The sequence below is a fragment of the Choloepus didactylus genome, chromosome X (assembly GCF_015220235.1).
Source record: "Choloepus didactylus isolate mChoDid1 chromosome X, mChoDid1.pri, whole genome shotgun sequence".
Lineage (NCBI taxonomy): Eukaryota > Metazoa > Chordata > Mammalia > Pilosa > Megalonychidae > Choloepus > Choloepus didactylus.
Window position 1 is genome coordinate 4,181,637 of NC_051334.1, and position 18,565 is coordinate 4,200,201.

The following is an 18,565-nucleotide window of genomic DNA, read 5'->3' on the forward strand; positions in this document are numbered from 1 at the left end:
ACACGTTAACATAATTCTCATATTATAATTATTTTTATTAGTTCTTGGATTCATATTTTTCCTTTAATGAAAGGTATTGTGCAAGCTAAATTATAAATTCTTAAAACATGGTAAAATTATTCTGAAACTCAAATTCTCCTTTTTGTAGCAACCTAAAAAATTTTTATTCCTTAATATTTCAGCAAAACTAGGCAACCAGCAAGACACACTCAAACTCTCAAATCATTCACATTATATATCTTGTTTCATCCAGTTATCAAAATTCAAAAATAATCAATGTATTAAAAGATCAAAAATGGTCTCAAAAAATTAATTTCACATGACTTTGAAAACTATTATGAAGAGTAATGTATAAATTAGTAACAGCATTTACTTTAGAATAAACCATATTCATATTTTTCTTTACAAATTATAGAAAAACAAAGTGAAGAAAAATTACTGTTCCTTATATTGTTTTAGTTTTGCTACATGGAAAACACTTGAAAGCTAGTGCCGTTTGGTTGGGCTAATGAAAACAGGCTTGAAATGGAAAGGCCACAAAACTTCTGACTACAGGACATTAACATCTTTTTAAACAAGAATAAAAAAGGCTGGAATTGTTTTTAAAATTTTGAGTGAGAATAAAATTTTAAGTTATAACTATCAATTAAGATTAAAAGCTGAAACAGTATCTAAGTTTCAACATCTCTCCACAATGCATGCTGACTTTTAGATATGATATATGTTAAATTTTGAAATTTAAATATAGAATTGATCTTAAATTATAAACTCCAGAGAAGTCTTATTTTTAACAAACACAAAATGCTGAATGATTGACTGTTAAAATTGTTAGACAAGGTTTTTATGTAAACTTCGTATGGTATCAAAACTTAAGCTTATTAAACATTCATGATGTGACAAATGAGACTAAAAAACAGAAACAGGCTCTGCAATTTCCATATTTCTAAGACAGAAAAAAAAACTGGATACAAAAAAAGAGTAAAGCAATGGAAACCACAGTTAAGTGCATTTTAAGAGAAATACATAAAGATACATAAGGAAGGGAGTCAAATTTAAGCTTTCACTCACTTAAATGTTGTAAATTCTAAGGTGCTGTAATTCTTATACTTTCAGTTTTTAGCAGTGACCACCATAACCAAGATGAATCACAGAAGAGCTAATTTAAAACTAATTATCACTTTTGAAACTAAGTAGGAATGTAGGAATGAGATACTCAAAATAAATAGTATCACATCTAGAAGTTCTTGAATATGTTTCAAATATTTAATACCTACCTATTTGGGTCAAGTCAGGAGCTACAGGTAATTATGTATGGGAACCATAAGTCCTTCTCCCTTAAACTATTAAGGGAGACAACAGAAACAGACTAAGAACTAACCTTTGAACAATTATGTGCCTAAAATTACTGAAGACAAAATAAAGAAGCATTACTGGAAATACTCAGTGGGAAAGAAATGAAACATGAAGAAAGAATCGGGTGTAGAAAAGGTATGAAATCATTTTCTGAACCCTTAGTTAATTCCTTATCAACAGAATTAGTCATTATCAAAAAATTCTCTTAAAAAGAGCTATTTAAATATAGCTTACTCAAATTGGTTTTCAAGTTTATCCACATCATTTGGTAGAGAAATGAAAATGTGCCCTACAGATAAAATTCATCTACAATTTAATTATCTTTCCTCATGAAACTTCTTAATCAGGGACATTAAATCATAAATATTTATGTTCTTTCCAGCACCTCTTAATTTTATGACTCCTGTCTAGTATAGGCCACTATCAACAGAATAACATGTCTCCACCTGACAAATATCATTTGCCATACTGGCTTTTTCTCAAATCCCCAGACTAATTTTATCCCGATTTTTTCATAAACTCCCTTTCTATTTAATTTCCTCCTTCCCTCCCTTTCTTCTCCACCCCCCCCCACCCTTTTTTGAGAGTGGGTGTATCTTCAGTAGTAAACTAAGAGATACACTTACTGGAATAACCCATGTAGCCACAGAAGTTTCTGATATTTCGAAGGTATTAGCTACTTATAACTTAAGAAAAAATGAAATCACACACCTGTGGAATGGGAAAAGTTCTTTTAGTTAACACTAAGCCAAAAAAAAAAAACTCTCTAAGGACATATTTTACTCCTAAATGAATGTTTCTAAAGATTTCAAAAATGAGATATGATTATCTTTCATCCATTAAGAAATGTGAAAGAATGTTGCTTACGCAAGCAATTAATTCTTGCCATAACTGCAGTGCTCCTACTCTATACCACTGAAAGCACTAAAAAGAACAACATTTAATTCTTTTCTAACACTAATTTAATGGACGACTAATGATGCCTCCTAACAAAATAGTCTAAGCGGCTGGAAATATAAACAAACTTTTAGATATAGCAATAGAGAAGAAACTAAGAATTATCAGTTTCCAGAAAAGATTTATATAGTCATTAAGTAAAAATTGTTTGGAACTTTGAAATGTAAAGGCTGAATTAAATAAAGTGATCAAAGGTAGACTAGAAGTAATCTTTAAATTTTCTACATATAGGAAAGTTTGTCTTTCTATATAATTACATTTCAATCTAAAACTAGAAAGATTTTTTAAAATCTAATATGTTATTGTTCACAGAAAGAGCTTTTAAAATCTAATGTCTTGTTCAAATTAAAATTTTATGCATTAAAAAATATTACAAAAGTATTTTTTTTGTATTTATTCCTGGTATTTTAAGTGACTTTCATTTTAGTTTTAGTCATTTTTGCAGGATAATTTCTATGAGAAAAAGTGAAAAATTAAAGGGACACACAGTAAAAACAACTTACAAATTAAAAATGTCTTCATAACCTGAAAAAAGACCAGTAATCTTATTCTTTAATCTTTGTTTATTAAGACAAGGGGATAAGAACCATTTCTTTATAAATTTCGGAGCTCCATTCTGCTAAGGTGAGCTGAATATGATCTTCTTACCAGAGTGACTAATAGATCTCTTACTTGTCCTTGTTGTTCCTTCCTCTTTCTTGCCTGTTTTACAATCTGTTTGAGTCAGACAAGATGGTTTTCTCGAATATAAACAAAAACTTGCCTTAGTAATCAGTGAGGCCCATATCTACTCTAACATTCAACAGCTCCAAGAAGAGGAAAATGAACAATAGGGATTTCCTGGACTTGCAGTTTTCTATCAGATATGACTTCACCCCTGTGTCAATCCCCAGAATAAAGTCAATCACACTAAAGCATATAATCCTAGTAATCAGTAGAGGGCAATAATACCACACAGAGACACATACTCTCAGTTAAAGCATTTTACGCAATTGCTGTTTACACCAGATAACTGATAAGGTATAACCACAACACTGAAGTGAAACAAAGTTCCTTATTAAACTGTTATTTTAGAGCAGTAAGTACACCATCTTTGAAATATTTTTCATTTGGTAAAAGATTCTAATTATAATTCAGTTTTCTAATGGGACCATTAATCAACCATTAGTTAACTTGGTGATGAACTTTCCCACACTAACCTGCATGCCTTCAGTACTTTTGCTGAACTGGGATATATGGACACAGACACTGATGGTATAATCTGAGAACTAGATTTGTAGCTTAATAGAGGGAAGTCTGGTTCTTTTTGGCTCTGTGAGTCCTCCAGACCTCCACTGATTTTGTGTAGCCCACCATGAGGACTATTAAGGCTAGTAACACTGTGTGTGGTCATCTGCTCAGCCGATTTAGGAGATGGTGTTGCTGTAGAAATAAATGAAGATGGTGAAGAGGTAACAGAATTATTAGTGTTTGCAGGAATAGTTGGGAAGATGTTACTGACTTTGTCACAGGTTCCCAGATCTATACTGTCATTGGTTTTTCCAATCAGCAAGGCAGAAAGCTGAGGATTGTCTGAAATTAGTAAATTTGGTGATGTGGAATCTCTGTTGTTAGGACTGAAAATAGCATCTGTTATCACCTGATGAACATGATTACGAAGTCCCTTGACACTGGCATGGCCATCAGGTGACCCTCCGCCATGCCTACTTATACCAGGCAACAAGGATGTATATCCTGACGGCTTGCTCTCTTTGGTAAGAGTAATGCCTTGTTGTCCACCTGAGGTAGCACTATAAGAGGAGGTGTTCTTGAGAGCAGTCCCCTGTGTTAGTGAATTACTGGGCAGAGTTGGGTGTCCATTCTGATTCTGAATACCAGTGCCAGTAGACTGGAGATACTTGGAAGACCCAATGAAAGACAGAGATTGTTCACCATTAGACTCTGACATATGTGAACCCTGACCTTTGTGAAGCCCCTAAAAAAGGAAAGAAACAAAAAGAAAAAAAGGGTTTAAATTTCAAATAGTGAACTTTGATGCAAACATTTGAATATAAAGAAAAATGTATCTCTAAACTGTAAAGTGAAACCCATAATGATGGTTGTTATCAAAGTCATAAACATAAATCAATATAAAACAAATCACTGGTTTAAGATGTATGTAAGACTAAAATAGAAAGTATATTCATTAAACTTTAAAAATTACCACTAAGCCTATAATTTAAATCTGTTAAGTAAAAATTACTAAATCTTTGAAGATATTTCAAGAAATAGATTCCATTGATTCCACCCAGATGTCCAAAGACATTCTAAGTATAGTTATCTCTCCACTAATGACCAAAGAATAGATACAATTACTCCAAATTCAGCTACTAAGAGAATATAAGGATATTGTAAAAGCATTCTGAGGGGCAGTTTACCACAGTTATTAAAAATTTGGGGTCTAGAGGAAAGTTATTTCATGAAATGAAATACATGATGAACTAAGACAAGTAATTTTTATTTGAAACATGTCCCTAGTGTCATACACTGATCCAAGAAGACTTTCTTTTATTTTACTGACAGAGTAATAAGAATATGAAGTTTTCAGCAATAGGGAAAGAGTAATTTAATAGTAATTTAGTAATTTAAATAGTAATTTAATAGTTTCCAAATTATTCTAACAACATATCAATAACTAATAAGTTGTTTGAAAGTTTCTTTTAAATTTTAACATACATATTTTCTATTTTCTAAAATATTTATATAAGTGTAAAGATGTCAGAATTCACCTTTTTTTTAAAATCTAAAATAAAGTTTAGTTCAGCTCCTAGAGTAATTAAGCTATAATAATAGTTATTTAGTTTATATTGAGGAACACATTCATTTTTTGTAATTAGAGAAGTTGTAAGTTTAAAGAAAAATCATGCATAAAATACAGAGTTCCAAATACCACCTAATTATTAACATCTTACGTTAAAAATGTTAACATATTTATGACATGTTCAGAATTTGAAACAGTACCTTAAGGTCATGAGTGAGAAAAGGAAGGGATGCAATTTGATATTTTTCATTTATTTTACTTTTTATTTTTTCAGGTATGTCTTCATTTTTTTACTCATCTATTCATACACAGGTTAAAAGGGGTGTTAGTCACAAAATTTTTACATTCACACAGTCACAAGATGAAAGCTATATAATCATTACCAAAGATCAAGGTTACTGGATTACAGTTCAACAATTTCAGGAATTTCCATCTGGGTATTCTAATACACTAGAAACTAAAAAGAAATAACTATATAATGAGCCAGTAGTCATAACTATACCCTAAATCCTAAATTCTAGGTTACACCTCCTCCCTCTCATTTGATCATCTGCTCAATCTTCAGTGGTATCTGGGCAATGACCATTCTAATTTCCTCATGCTGAAAAGGGGTTACCAACATTAAAGTGTAGAGGAATGAAACCAGTCGATGTTCTTGGAGAGACTGGTACCTCTGGTTTTCAGGGTTTATATGACATAGGAGCCATCTAGAGACTTAAAATTCCTGAAAAAATAAACTTAATATGTAAAACTTTTATAAAGTCTTAGATAGAGTCCTGGGTTCTCTTCAGGGAATTTGGGAATAGTATTGGTTGGGGCTTGGCATACTGTGGCAATTTGCAGCATCTGACGGAAACGCGCATAAAAGTAACCTCTAGAATGACCTCTTGAATCCTAAACTTTATTTTGTTTCATTTTTCTTCCAATTTTTGGTCAAGACTGCACTGTCAATCCCATGATGCCAGAGTCAGTCTCATCCCTGGAAGTTATGTACCACAAAGCCAGTGAGACTTATACCCCTGGGAGTCATGCTGACATAGCAGGGAGGCTACTGAATTTATTTGCAGAGGTAAGGCTTAGAGAGAGAGCCCACGTGTGAGCAACAAGAGGTTCTCTGGAGTGACTCTTAGGCATAATTATAAGTTGGCTTAGCTTCACATTACAGAAATGTCTCATAAAGGCAAGGCTCAAGATCAAGGGCTTAGCTTAGTAAATTGTGAGTACTAATGCTTGAGAGAATATCAGGAGTTCCCCGGTGAGAAATGGCCATTACTGAAAAAACAGAAAACTACATGTGCTGGAGAGGATGTGGAAAGACAGGTATACCTGGCCACCAATGGTGGGCATGCAGAATGGTACAGCCGCTCAGGAAAGGCTGTTTGCCAGTTCCTTAGGAAGCTAAGTATAGAATTGCTATATGATCCACTGGTATGAAACATTACACTGAAGTGTTAGCTACCATAATTAGAAAAGAAAATAAATAAAAGCACCCAAAATAGTAAAGAACAAGTAAAACCATCCTTCATCTAGGTGAAATGACTATGCAAATAATCCCACAGAATCAACAAAACTTACTAAAATAAATTCAGCATAGTTGTGGGGGAAAAGCCAAATTATCAATTAATAATGTGTTAATTATCAATTAACAAATTATCAACACCAGCAGTGAATAATTAAAAAAGGAAATCAACATAAAACTTCCATTTATGATACTGTAAGCATGGCTTTCCAATACAAAGGCTTGCCTGATCCAGCGCTAAAAAGGAGAAACATCTCCTACTGAGAAGGTGATTTATTCTGAGTGCATAAGGAACTGAAGGGATATTCAGAAAACTAAGTAATGGCCACATGATACATTCTTGTCAGATCAGCATTCATGTTGGATCTTTATGAGGAAGGCAAGGGCAAATTTCTTAAGCCTGTGTTGTCTGAAGCATGTCTTGTTGTTGCAGCTTCAGTGATTCATTAACTACATGCAAGCTCTTATATGCAGAGTCTTCATGACTCTTTCTTGGTTGACGCTCAGGAATGTCAAACTTTTCTTTTGAGGAGGAAGTCACTGATTCACTGGGCTATAGGGTGCTACTGAGGCTTGGTTTGCTTTAAGATGTTACCGTATTCCTGTAACCAGAACTGAAAAGGTCAGAGCTGCTTAAGTGAAACAATTTTTAGTAAGCATATTTTCCAACTATCATTTATAATATCACGTAAAACTAAAATATTCTACAAATAATTTAACCAAGAGGTGAAAAGCTTGCACACTGACAACCATAAAACACTGGTGGAAGATACTAAAAACCTAAGTAAATGGAAAAACAGTCCATGTTCAAGAATTAGAAGACCTAACTAGGATTGCTAAATTAGTATACAATTCAAAGAGATAAAAGATTCAATACAATGCCAAAAAAACTTCCAGCAGTGCCTTTGCAGAAATGGAAAACACAGTTTTCAAATTCATACGAGCTTAAAAGTAGTTCAAAGAAGCCAGAACAATCTTGAAAAAGAACAAAAAATTGGAGGACTCAAGCTTTTAATTATGTAACTTACTATAAAACTACAGTGATCGAAACAGTGCATAACTCTCCTAAGTATAGACATGGAGGTCAATGGAGTAGAAAAGAGTCAGAAAACAAATCCACATCTATAGCCAACTGATCTTCAACTAGGAGTCAAGTCCACTACCTGGGAAAAGCACAGTCTCTTCAACAAATCATGCTGGAAAGCTTGATGTCCATATGCTGCACGCCTGAGGTCATATCATATAAAAAAATTAACACAAAATGGATCATCAACCTAGATAATAGCTAAGGCCACAAATCTTTCAACAGGAAAACACAAAGAAAATTCTAATGAACTTGGATTTGGCACTGGATTCCAGATTTAGGATCAAAAGCACAAGCAACTTAAAAAGAAAAAAACTAGATAAATACCATCAAAATTAAAAACTTTTGACAAAACATTCTCATTAAAATGAGAAGTCAACATATGGAAAGGGAGAAATAGTTGAAAATAACATTTGTGGTAAGGGTTTATTCTCAGAAAATATAAAGTACTACTGTAAGTAAATAATAAAATGATACACATTCCACTTAAAAATGAGGAAAATATTACCTAGCCAAAAACTCCACTTAAAAATGAGGAAAATATTAGCCAGATGGTGGACTGAAAAATACCCAGGTTATGTCCCTCAGCACCAAAACTGAAAACCCAAATGAAATTGGCAGACCCAAATGGAACGAGAGAAAACAGTGGGAAACAGTACAGGAATTGCAGATAACTGAACAAGAGCTGAATTAAGAAAAAGGTAATTTAAAAATGATATGAAAAGGATCCAAGATGGCAAATTAGGAGAGACAGGGCAAAATTCTCCTCCATGAAAAACACTAGAAAAAAGAGAGAAAGTGCTCCAGAATAGCAGTTCCAGGTTCCACCAGCTTAGAAATGATTTCTAAATCCATAGGAACTGTACACTAGGAGAAATAAGGAATCTCCGTTCAAAATCTTGTGAGTGTTTGATCTGGAGGCTACTGGGTTAAATGGCAGCCGGAGTTGTACCACGGTGGGGAGAAATCGAGACACGGTGGTTGGGGAGGTGGGTTACCATAAAACCCGGAAAACGGCTGTGGAGATGGCAGCAAAAGTTGCAGTCGAGCAAAGTACAGAGTGCCTTCCATACCCTGGGGCACCCATCTCAATATCTGGATTGGGTGATAGCCCTTCACACAACCACAGCTAACTGTCCCGGAGCCAGGAACAAACCGCTGCAGCAGGCAGAGGATTGCAGAAGTGGATAGATTCCATGCTTCACACAGTTATCTTTGCAGCAAGTGGGAGACTACCATACATAGTGCCACAGTTGAGAGCTTCCTTAGGGATTCCATGAGCCTATGATGACACACAACCCTCCTTTGTAGAAGCCCGCAGAGTATACAGACTAGAGGCAGGGGTGCCACATAGAAGTCCCAAGGATCCTACACTAATCCCAGGGACTTGTGGGACCATGGCAGAGAGGGAATGTAGGGAATCTGAACTGAAGTGTTAGACGCATGTTGCAGCCCCAAGGTACTCCAGCCACTGTCACGGGAAAGGCTGGGGTACTGAATCTTAAATCCATTTACCCTGCCAAATTGCACATGGCATGTCCCCCCACCCACAAAGCTGGAGGTTCTCACTAAACATGGAAAATAAGTGCAATGATTGGGTTTCCACAAGGTTTGAACCCCCACTCACTACACAGATGAAGTAGGAGAGAAATGGCTTGAGGCTAAGAGGTGGCTTGGAAGTGCCATTTGCTGGTACAAACTGGAAAGTGCATCTACAAAGCTGTAGCTCTGTCCAATTACAGGTAATTGTCCAAATAAGCCTGCCAAACCTAAAAAACAACTCTCAAGACAAGCAAATGCCAAGAGGCCAAAAAAATATCGTCAACTCAATGACGATAGTACACACAGCCCAATTATAAAATGGGCAAAAGATATGAAAAGACAGTTCTCTGAAGAGGAAATACAAATGACCAAAAACAGATGAAAAAATGTTCAGCTTCACTAGCTATTAGAGAGATGCAAATTAAGACCACAATGAGATACCATCTCACACCGATTAGAATGGCTGCCATTAAACAAACAGGAATCTACAAATGCTAGAGGGGATGCAGAGAAATTGGAACTCTTATACATTGTTGGTGGGACTGTATAATGGTTCAGCCACTCTGGAAGTCAGTCTGGCAGTTCCTTAGAAAACTAGATATAGAGTTACCATTCGACTCAGCAATTGCACTTCTCGGTATATATCCGAAAGATCGGAAAGCAGTGACACGAACAGATATCTGCACGCCAATGTTCATAGCAGCATTATTCACAATTGCCAAGAGATGGAAACAACCCAAATGTCCTTCAACAGATGAGTGGATAAATAAAATGTGGTATATACACATCATGGAATACTACACGGCAGTAGGAAGGAACGATCTCGTGAAACATATGACAACATGGATGAACCTTGAAGACATAATGCTGAGCGAAATAAGCCAGGCACAAAAAGAGAAATACTATATGCTACCACGAATGTGAACTTTGAAAAATGTAAAACAAATGGCTTACAATGTAGAATGTAGGGGAACTAGCAATAGAGAGCAATTAAGGAAGGGGGAACAATAATCCAAGAAGAATAGATAAGCTATCATGGGTAAATTTAACGTTCTGGGAATGCCCAGGAATGACTATGGTCTGTTAATTTCTGATGGGTATAGTAGGAACAAGTTCACAGAAATGTTGCTATATTAGGTAACTTTCTTGGGGTAGAGTAGGAACAGGTTGGAAGTAAAGTAGTTATTTTAGGTTAGTTGCCTTTTTTTAAGCCCTTGTTATGGTCTCTTTGAAATGTTGTTTTATTGTATTTTTTTAATTATTATTATTTTTTTAAAGTTTTCATACAGTTGATTTAAAAAAAAAAAGTGAAAAAAAAAAAAAACAAGGAAAAAAATATGTAGAGCCCCCTTGAGGAGCCTGTGGAGAATGCAGGGGTATTGGCCTACCCCACCTCGATGGTTGCTAACGTGACCACAGACATAGGGGACTGGTGGTTTGATGGATTGAGCCCTCTACCACAGGATTTACCCTTGGGAAGACGGTTGCTGCAAAGGAGAGGCTAGGCCTCCCTATAATTGTGCCTAAGAGCCTCCTCCCGAATGCCTCTTTGTTGCTCAGATGTGGCCCTCTCTCTCTACCTAAGCCAACTTGAAAGGTGAAATCACTGCCCTCCCCACTACATGGGATCAGACACCCAGGGGAGTGAATCTCCCTGGCAACGTGGAATATGACTCCCAGGGAGGAATGTAGACCTGGCATCGTGGGACGGAGAACATCTTCTTGACCAAAAGGGGGATGTGAAAGAAAATGAAATAAGCTTCAGTGGCAGAGAGATTCCAAAAGGAGCCGAGAGGTCACTCTGGTGGGCAGTCTCACGCATAATTTAGACAACCCTTTTTAGGTTCTAAAGAATTGGGGTAGCTGGTGGTAGATAGCTGAAACTATCAAACTACAACCCAGAACCCATGAATCTTGAAGACAGTTGTATAAAAATGTAGCTTATGAGGGGTGACAATGGGATTGGGAAAGCCATAAGGACCACACTCCCCTTTGTCTAGTTTATGGATGGATGAGTAGAAAAATAGGGGAAACAAACAAACAAACAAACAAACAAAGGTCCCCAGTGTTCTTTTTTACTTTAATTGCTCTTTTTCACTTTAATTATTATTCTTGTTATTTGTGTGTGTGTGCTAATGAAGGTGTCAGGGATTGATTTTAGGTGATGAATGTAAAACTAGGTAATGGTACTGTGAACAACCAAATGTACGATTTGTTTTGTAAAAAAAAAAAAAGTTTGACTGCAAAAAATAAAAAAAATAGAGGATCTTATGGAAATAAAACAAAATGTTAATCAAATTTAAAAGATACTGGAAACACACAGCAGCAGATTAGATGAAGTAAAGGAACAAATAAGTGAACTTGAAAGTGTTTCAGAGAGTGAAAGCACAAAAGAATAAAAGGATAAAAAAACTGAAAAATTTGAAATACATCTCAGGGATATGACGGACAAACATGAAGTAAGCAAATATAAGAATCATAGATGTACCAGAAGGGGAAGAAAAGGATAAAGGTCTAGGAAGAGTATTCAGAGATATCACTGGGAAAACCTCCCAACCCTTTCAAATGACAAAAATATGCAAATCATAGATGCAAAATGAATTCCAAATAGAATAAATCCAAATAACCCACTCTGAGACATATTCTGATCATATTGTCAAATGCTGAAGAGAAGGAGCAAGTTCTGAAAGCAGCAACAGAGAAGCAATTCACCACATACAAGGGAAACAACATAAGACTTAGCAGTGACAACTCAGCAGCCACCATGGGGGTGAGAAGACAGTGGTACGACATATTTAAAATTCTGAAAGAGAAAAATTGCCAACCAAGAATTTTTATCCAACAAAGCTCTCCTTCAAATTTGAGGGAGACTTTAAAATTTTCACAGATAAAACAAATGCAGAGAGAATTTGCTAACAAGAGACCTGCCCTTCAAGCAACACTAAAGGGAGCCCTACCAGCAGAGAAAAATAAAGGAGAGAGAGGTATGGAGAAGGGCACAGAACTAAAGCATTTTAGTAAGAGTACATTAAAGGAAATAAAACCAAAGTATATAATTGCTGATTCAAGAAATGCCTTCACAGTAATAACACTGAAACTGAATGGATTAAACTCCCCAAATAAAAGATATAGATTGGCAGAATGGATTAAAAGATATGAACCATCAGGACATTGCTTACAAGATACTCATCTTGGACACAGAGACAAAAATAAATTTAAAGTGAAAAGGTAAAAAAAAATATTCCATGCAAGCTTCAGTGAAAAGAACGGAGAAGTAGCAATATTAATCTCAAATAAAATAGACTTAAAATGCAAGGATGTCATGGACATCATAAGAGACAAAGAAGGTCACTATATACTAATAAAAGGGACATTTCAACAAGAAGAAATAACAATCATAAATGTCTATGGATCCAATCAAGGTGCCCCAAAGTACAGGAGACAATAATGGGCAAAACTGAAGGAAGCAATATATGTTTCCACAATAATTATGAGAGACTTCAATACCTCACTCTACAGATAGAACAACCAGACAGGACACCAATAAGTAAACTGAAAGCCTACTAATAAATGAATTCAACTTAATAGAAATATATAGAACATTAAATACCAAATCACCAGGATACACATTCTTCTCTAGTGCACACGTCACTTTCTCCAGAACAGATCATATATAAAACAAGACTACATAAATTTAAAAACACTGAAATTCTGCAAAGAACAATCTCTGATCACGATGGAATACAATAACCATCAAAGATTTAGAACATTCACATATCTGGAGGTTAAACAGCACACACCTAAACAATCAGTGGGTTAAAGAAGAAATAGCAAGAAAAATGATAAATCCCTAGAGAGAAATGAAAATAAGAGCACAATACATCAAAATTTATGGGATGTGGGGGAAATTCATAGCTCTAAATACATACATAAAGGAGAAAGACCTAAAATCAAAGAAATAATGCAACAACTGAAAAAGCTAGAAAAGGAACAGTAAACTAACCCTAAACCAAGTAGAAGAAAAGTAATAACAAGGATTAAGGCAGAAATAAGTGACACAGAGAACAAAAGAACAAAATAGAATAAATAAAACCAAAAGTTGCTTCTTTGAGAAGATCAACAAGATTGACAAGCCCTTAGCTAGACTGACAAAATCAAAAAGAGAGAAGACCCAAATAAACAAAATAATGAATGAGAGAGGGGACATTACTGCAGATTCAAAGAAATTTAAAAAAAAATTGTGAAAGGATACTATGGACAACTGTATGCCAACGAAGTAGATAATGTAGAAGAAATGAACAATTTCCTGGAAACACATTAACTACCTAGACTGACCAGAGAAGAAATAGAAGAAATGAACAAATCAATCACAAGCAAAGAGATACAATCAGTCATCAGAAAGAATCTCACAAATAAGTACCCAGATACAGTTGGTTTCACCAGGGAATTCTATCAATCTGTACAAAAACAGCTGACAACAATCTTATTTACACTCTTTCAAAAAAAATTGAAGAAAATGGAACACTACCTGATTCATTTCATGAAGCCAACATTGCTCTCGTACCAAAACCATGTAAAGATGCTACAAGAAAGAAAAATACAGGCCAATCTTCCTAATAAATATAGATGCAAAAATTCTCAACAAAATACTTGCAAATTGAATTGAACAACACATTAAAAAACATCCTATACCATGTGTATTCTTCACCAAAAGGGGGATTCGAAATGAAATGAATCCAAGTTTCAGTGGCTGAGAGATTCCAAATGCGCACTCTTATGCACTACATAGATAACCCTTTTTAAGTTTTCAGTGCAGTAAAATAGGTAGAAATAAATACCAGAAACTGTCAAACTACAACCCAGTAGCCTAGACACTTCAAGATGATTGTATAGCAATGAAGCTTACAAGGGGTGACAGTGTGATTGTCAAAGCCTTGTGGATTGCAGTCCTTTTATCCAGTGTATGATGGATGAGTAGAAAAATGGTGACAAAAAACTAGAGGAAGAATGGGGTGGGTGTTCTTTTTTACTTTTATTTTTTATTCTTTTTTTCACTTATCCTGGTGCAAGGAAAATGGTCAAAAAATGGATTGAAGTGATGAATGCACAACTATATCATCATATAGTACTGTGAACAACTCATTGTAGACTTTGGATGATTTTATGGTATGTGAATATATCTCAATAAAAATAAATTTAGAAGGAAAAAAAAACAGATGCTACAAGAAAGGAAAAATACAGGCCAATCTCCCTAATGAATATAGATGCAAAAATTCTCAACAAAATAGTTGCAAATCGAATCGAAAAACATACTAAAAAAATCCTACACCATGAACAACTGGGGTTCATTCCATGCATACAAGGATGGTTCAACAAAGAAAGTCAATCAATGGAATACAACACATTAATAAATTAAAAGGGAAAAAGTCAATTATCATCTCAATAGATGATGAAAAGACATTTGACAAAATCCAGCATCTTTTTATGATAAAAACACTTCAAAAGGTAGGAATTGAAGGAAACTTCTTCAGTATGATAAAGTCCATACATGAAAACCCCACAGCCAGCATAGTACTCAATGGCAAGAGAGTGAAAGCCTTCCCTCTAAGATCAGAAATGAGACAAGGATGCCCGCTGTCACCACTGTTATCCAACATTGTCCTAGAAGTGCTAGCCAGAGCAATCGGACAAAACAAAGAAATAAGAGTCATCCAAATTGGAAAGGAAGAAGTAAAACTCTCCTTATTTGCAGATAACATGATCTTATACATGGAAAACCCTAAGAAACTGAAGATACAGCTACTTGAGCTAATAAACAAATTTAGCAAAGTAGCCAGATAAACGATCAATGCACAAAAGTCAGTAATGTTCCTATACACTAGACATAACCTAACTGAATAAACACTCAAGAAAAAGATTCCATTCTCAATAGGAACTAAAAAAATCAAGTACCTGTGATTAAACTAAACCAAGGATGGAAAAAAATATATACATAGAAATATACTAAAATAAATAAAAGGGGACCTAAAAAGATGGAAAAATATTCCATGTTCATAGATAGGAAGGCTCAATGTCATTACAATGTCAATTCTACCCAAATTCATCTACAGATTCAATGCAATTCCAATGAAAATTCCAATAACCTACTTTGCAGACTTGGAAAAGCTAGTAATTAAATTTATTTGGAAGGGAAACGTGCCTCAAATTGCTAAAAATCTTCTAAAGATGAAACATGAAAAGGGGAGGACTGACACGTCCTGACTTTGAAGCTTATATAAAGCCACAATAGTCAAAACAGCATGGTATTGACACAAAGATAGACATACTGATCAATGGAATTGAACTGAGAATTTGGAGATATACCCCCATATCTAAGGTTGAATGATCTTTGATAAAGCCCCTAAACCCACTGAACTGTGACATAACAGTCTCTTCAACAAATGCAGCTTGGAGAACTGGATATCCATATGCAAAACAATGAAAAAGGACCCCTACCTCACACCGTACACAAAAATTAAATCAAAGTGGATCAAAGACTTCAATATAAGAGATAGTACCATAAAATTCCTAGAAGATAATGTACGGAAACATCTTCAAGACCTTGCATTAGGAGGTCGCTTGTTAGACCTTATATGCAAAGCAAAAGCAACAAAAGTAAAAAAAAAGTGAACTCCTCAAAATTAAAAGCTTCTGTGTCTCAAAGGAATTTGATAAAAAGGTGAAGATGCAGCCAACTCAATGGGAAAAAAATTTGGAAACCAGAGAACCTGAGATGGTGGCTTGGTGAGACAGGTCAAAAAAACATCTCCGTGAAAAACACTAGATAAAAACCAGACAGTGACCCAGAACACCACTTCCAGCAATGCACCAGCTGGACAAGGTCTGCTAAAACCACAGGGACCATGCACTTGGTGAAAATGGGAGTCTGCATTCTGAAACGAATGAGTAAGCTGGCTGAAAGTCCCACGGCCATGCTGTGGTGAGGAGAAACTGGAGGGGAACTAGTTCTTTTTAAAACAAAAAATCAAAAAAAAAACAAAAAAACCTGGGAGCGGCTGCAGATACAGCAGTAAGAACCACGCAATGAAGCACTGCAGGAGCAGGCTATAGCCAATGCCTCGGTGTCTGCGGTGGAGAACAGCCCTCCCCACACCCGCTGCTGATTGTCCTAGGGCCAGAGGGACAGAGGGGAGAGCCAAAAGGAGAAAGAAACCACGCCCCTTGCAGCCGGCTTCCTGGCTTGCTGGTGACACTCCTGCCTGGGGCTGGACACACAGCCCAGAGCCACTCCAGGAAACCCAGTCTGACAGGGAGGGTATCCCACGGCACACGCCATATCAGCCTTGGGTGCACCCACAGCTAGTTGTCCTGGAGCTGGGAAGGCGGAGCTGTGCGAAAAGGTGGGGGGGGTGTGGAGTGAGATGCCCCATTCGGCCATTTTTGCATCAGGCTGGCAGTGCCCCTGCATGGCCCGGTGGCCCGGGGCTTCCCTTGAGGGACAGCACGCACTTGTGATGTAGCAAAGCCTTCCCTCAGCAGAGGTCCTGGAAGATCACAGCTGAGAAGGGGGGCCTGCTCGGAAAACCCAGGGACCCTACATCAATGCCAGGGACTTATGAACTCCAAGATAGAATAAATCCAAATAAACCCACTCCAAGACATATTCTGATCAGACTGTCAAATACTGATGAGAAGGAGCAAGTTCTGAAAGCAGCAAGAGAAAAGCAATTCACCACATACAAAGGAAAAAACGTAAGACTAAGTAGTGACTACTCAGTGGCCACCATGGAGGCGAGAAGGCAGTGGCATGACGTATTTAAAATTCTGAGAGAGAAAAATTTCCAACCAAGAATACTTTATCCAGCAAAACTCTCCTTCAAATGTGAGGGAGAGCTTAAATTTTTCACAAACAAATGCTGAGACATTTTGCCAATAAAAGACCTGCCCTACTTTAGATACTAAAGGGTGCCCTACCAATAGAGAAACAAAGAAAGGAGAGAGAGATACAGAGAATTTTAACAGACATATATAGAACCTTACATCCCAAATCACCAGGGTACACATTTTTCTCTAGTGATCACGGATCTTTCTCCAGAACAGACCATAACCTGGGACATAAAACAAGGCTCAATAAATTAAAAACAATTGAATATATTCAAAGCACATTCTCTGACCACAATGGAATACAAATAGAAGTCAAAAATTTTTGATTTGTAACTCCACTATTTACTTCCTACAGGACATACAATACATTAATGACAAATCAGTGGTTTGGGGCTCAATGTAAAATACGTAATTTTTGACAAGAACTATATAAAGGTGGGGGAATGGAGGAGTACAGGAACGTAGTTTATGGGTCCTATTGAAGTTAAGTTGGTATCAAAGAAAACCAAGATTGTTACGGATTTAAGAGGTTAAATTTAAGCCCCACAGTAAACACAAAGAAATTATCAGAGAATATGACCATAGAGATGAGAAGTGTATGGGTTATGAGAAGTGGGGGAAGAGGAAATGGGAAGTTAAGAAATGACTGTAGGGTTGCTGTTTGAGTTGAAGGGAAATTTCTAGTAATGGATGGTGGGAAAGTGATAGCATTACAACATTCTAAATGTGATTAATCCCACTAATGCAATGCTAGGGAGGGGGTGGAATGGGAAGATTTAGGCTGTATATGTTTCCACAATAGAAAAAAAAAAAAAGACAGTCTAAATAGATGAGAATTGAATGCAAAGGATGTCCTGGATGGGATCTGAAGATGGAGGACAGGAGGCTCAAAGGGACACAGCTGGGACATAAAAAGGAAAAAAAAAAAAGGAAACATAGAATGTAAGCTCTGCACCCATGTTGAATTTCTTGAACTTCTTAGCTGTGCTTAATGGGATTGCATAAAAAAATGTTCTTGTTCATGGGAATTGTATATGTGAATTATAGTGTTTGTTCAAGGATGTGTGCAGCTTGGTCTCATATGTTCAGAAGACAGAGCAATAGATGATGGATGATTGATACGGAGGGAGAGAGGGAGAGAAAAAAGAAATGGCGGTGTGACAGCATGTTAAAGTTGATGTATCAGGGGAGGGGGTCAGGGTATGCTGTGTATGGGGTTTGTATTGTTTTTGCAACTGTTTCTGTAACTTTGAATTAATTTCAAAATAAAATTAAAAAAAATTGGAAACCGTGCATCTGACAAGACTGATATCATGCATATATAAAGAATACCTACAACTCAACGACAATAGTACAAACAACCCAACTATAAAATGGGCAAAAGGTTTGAAGACATTTTTCTGAAGAGGAAGTATAAATGGCTAAA

At 36.1% G+C, this 18,565-nt stretch overlaps 1 protein-coding gene across 9 annotated transcripts in view; it reads right to left on the reverse strand.

The window, feature by feature from the left end:
* The window catches only part of LOC119522025 (lysine-specific demethylase 6A-like), a 355,987-nt gene that overhangs the window by 50,837 nt on the left and 286,585 nt on the right, over positions 1 to 18,565 (reverse strand). For 8 of the 9 annotated variants that reach the window (XM_037820746.1, XM_037820751.1, XM_037820749.1 and 5 more), the window contains one exon: positions 3,510 to 4,285. The exons of the other annotated variant lie outside the window; for it this stretch is intronic. In XM_037820746.1, the coding sequence (XP_037676674.1) occupies positions 3,510 to 4,285 (776 nt within the window). The remainder of the gene's footprint in view (positions 1 to 3,509; positions 4,286 to 18,565) is intronic. 9 annotated transcript variants of the gene reach the window in all.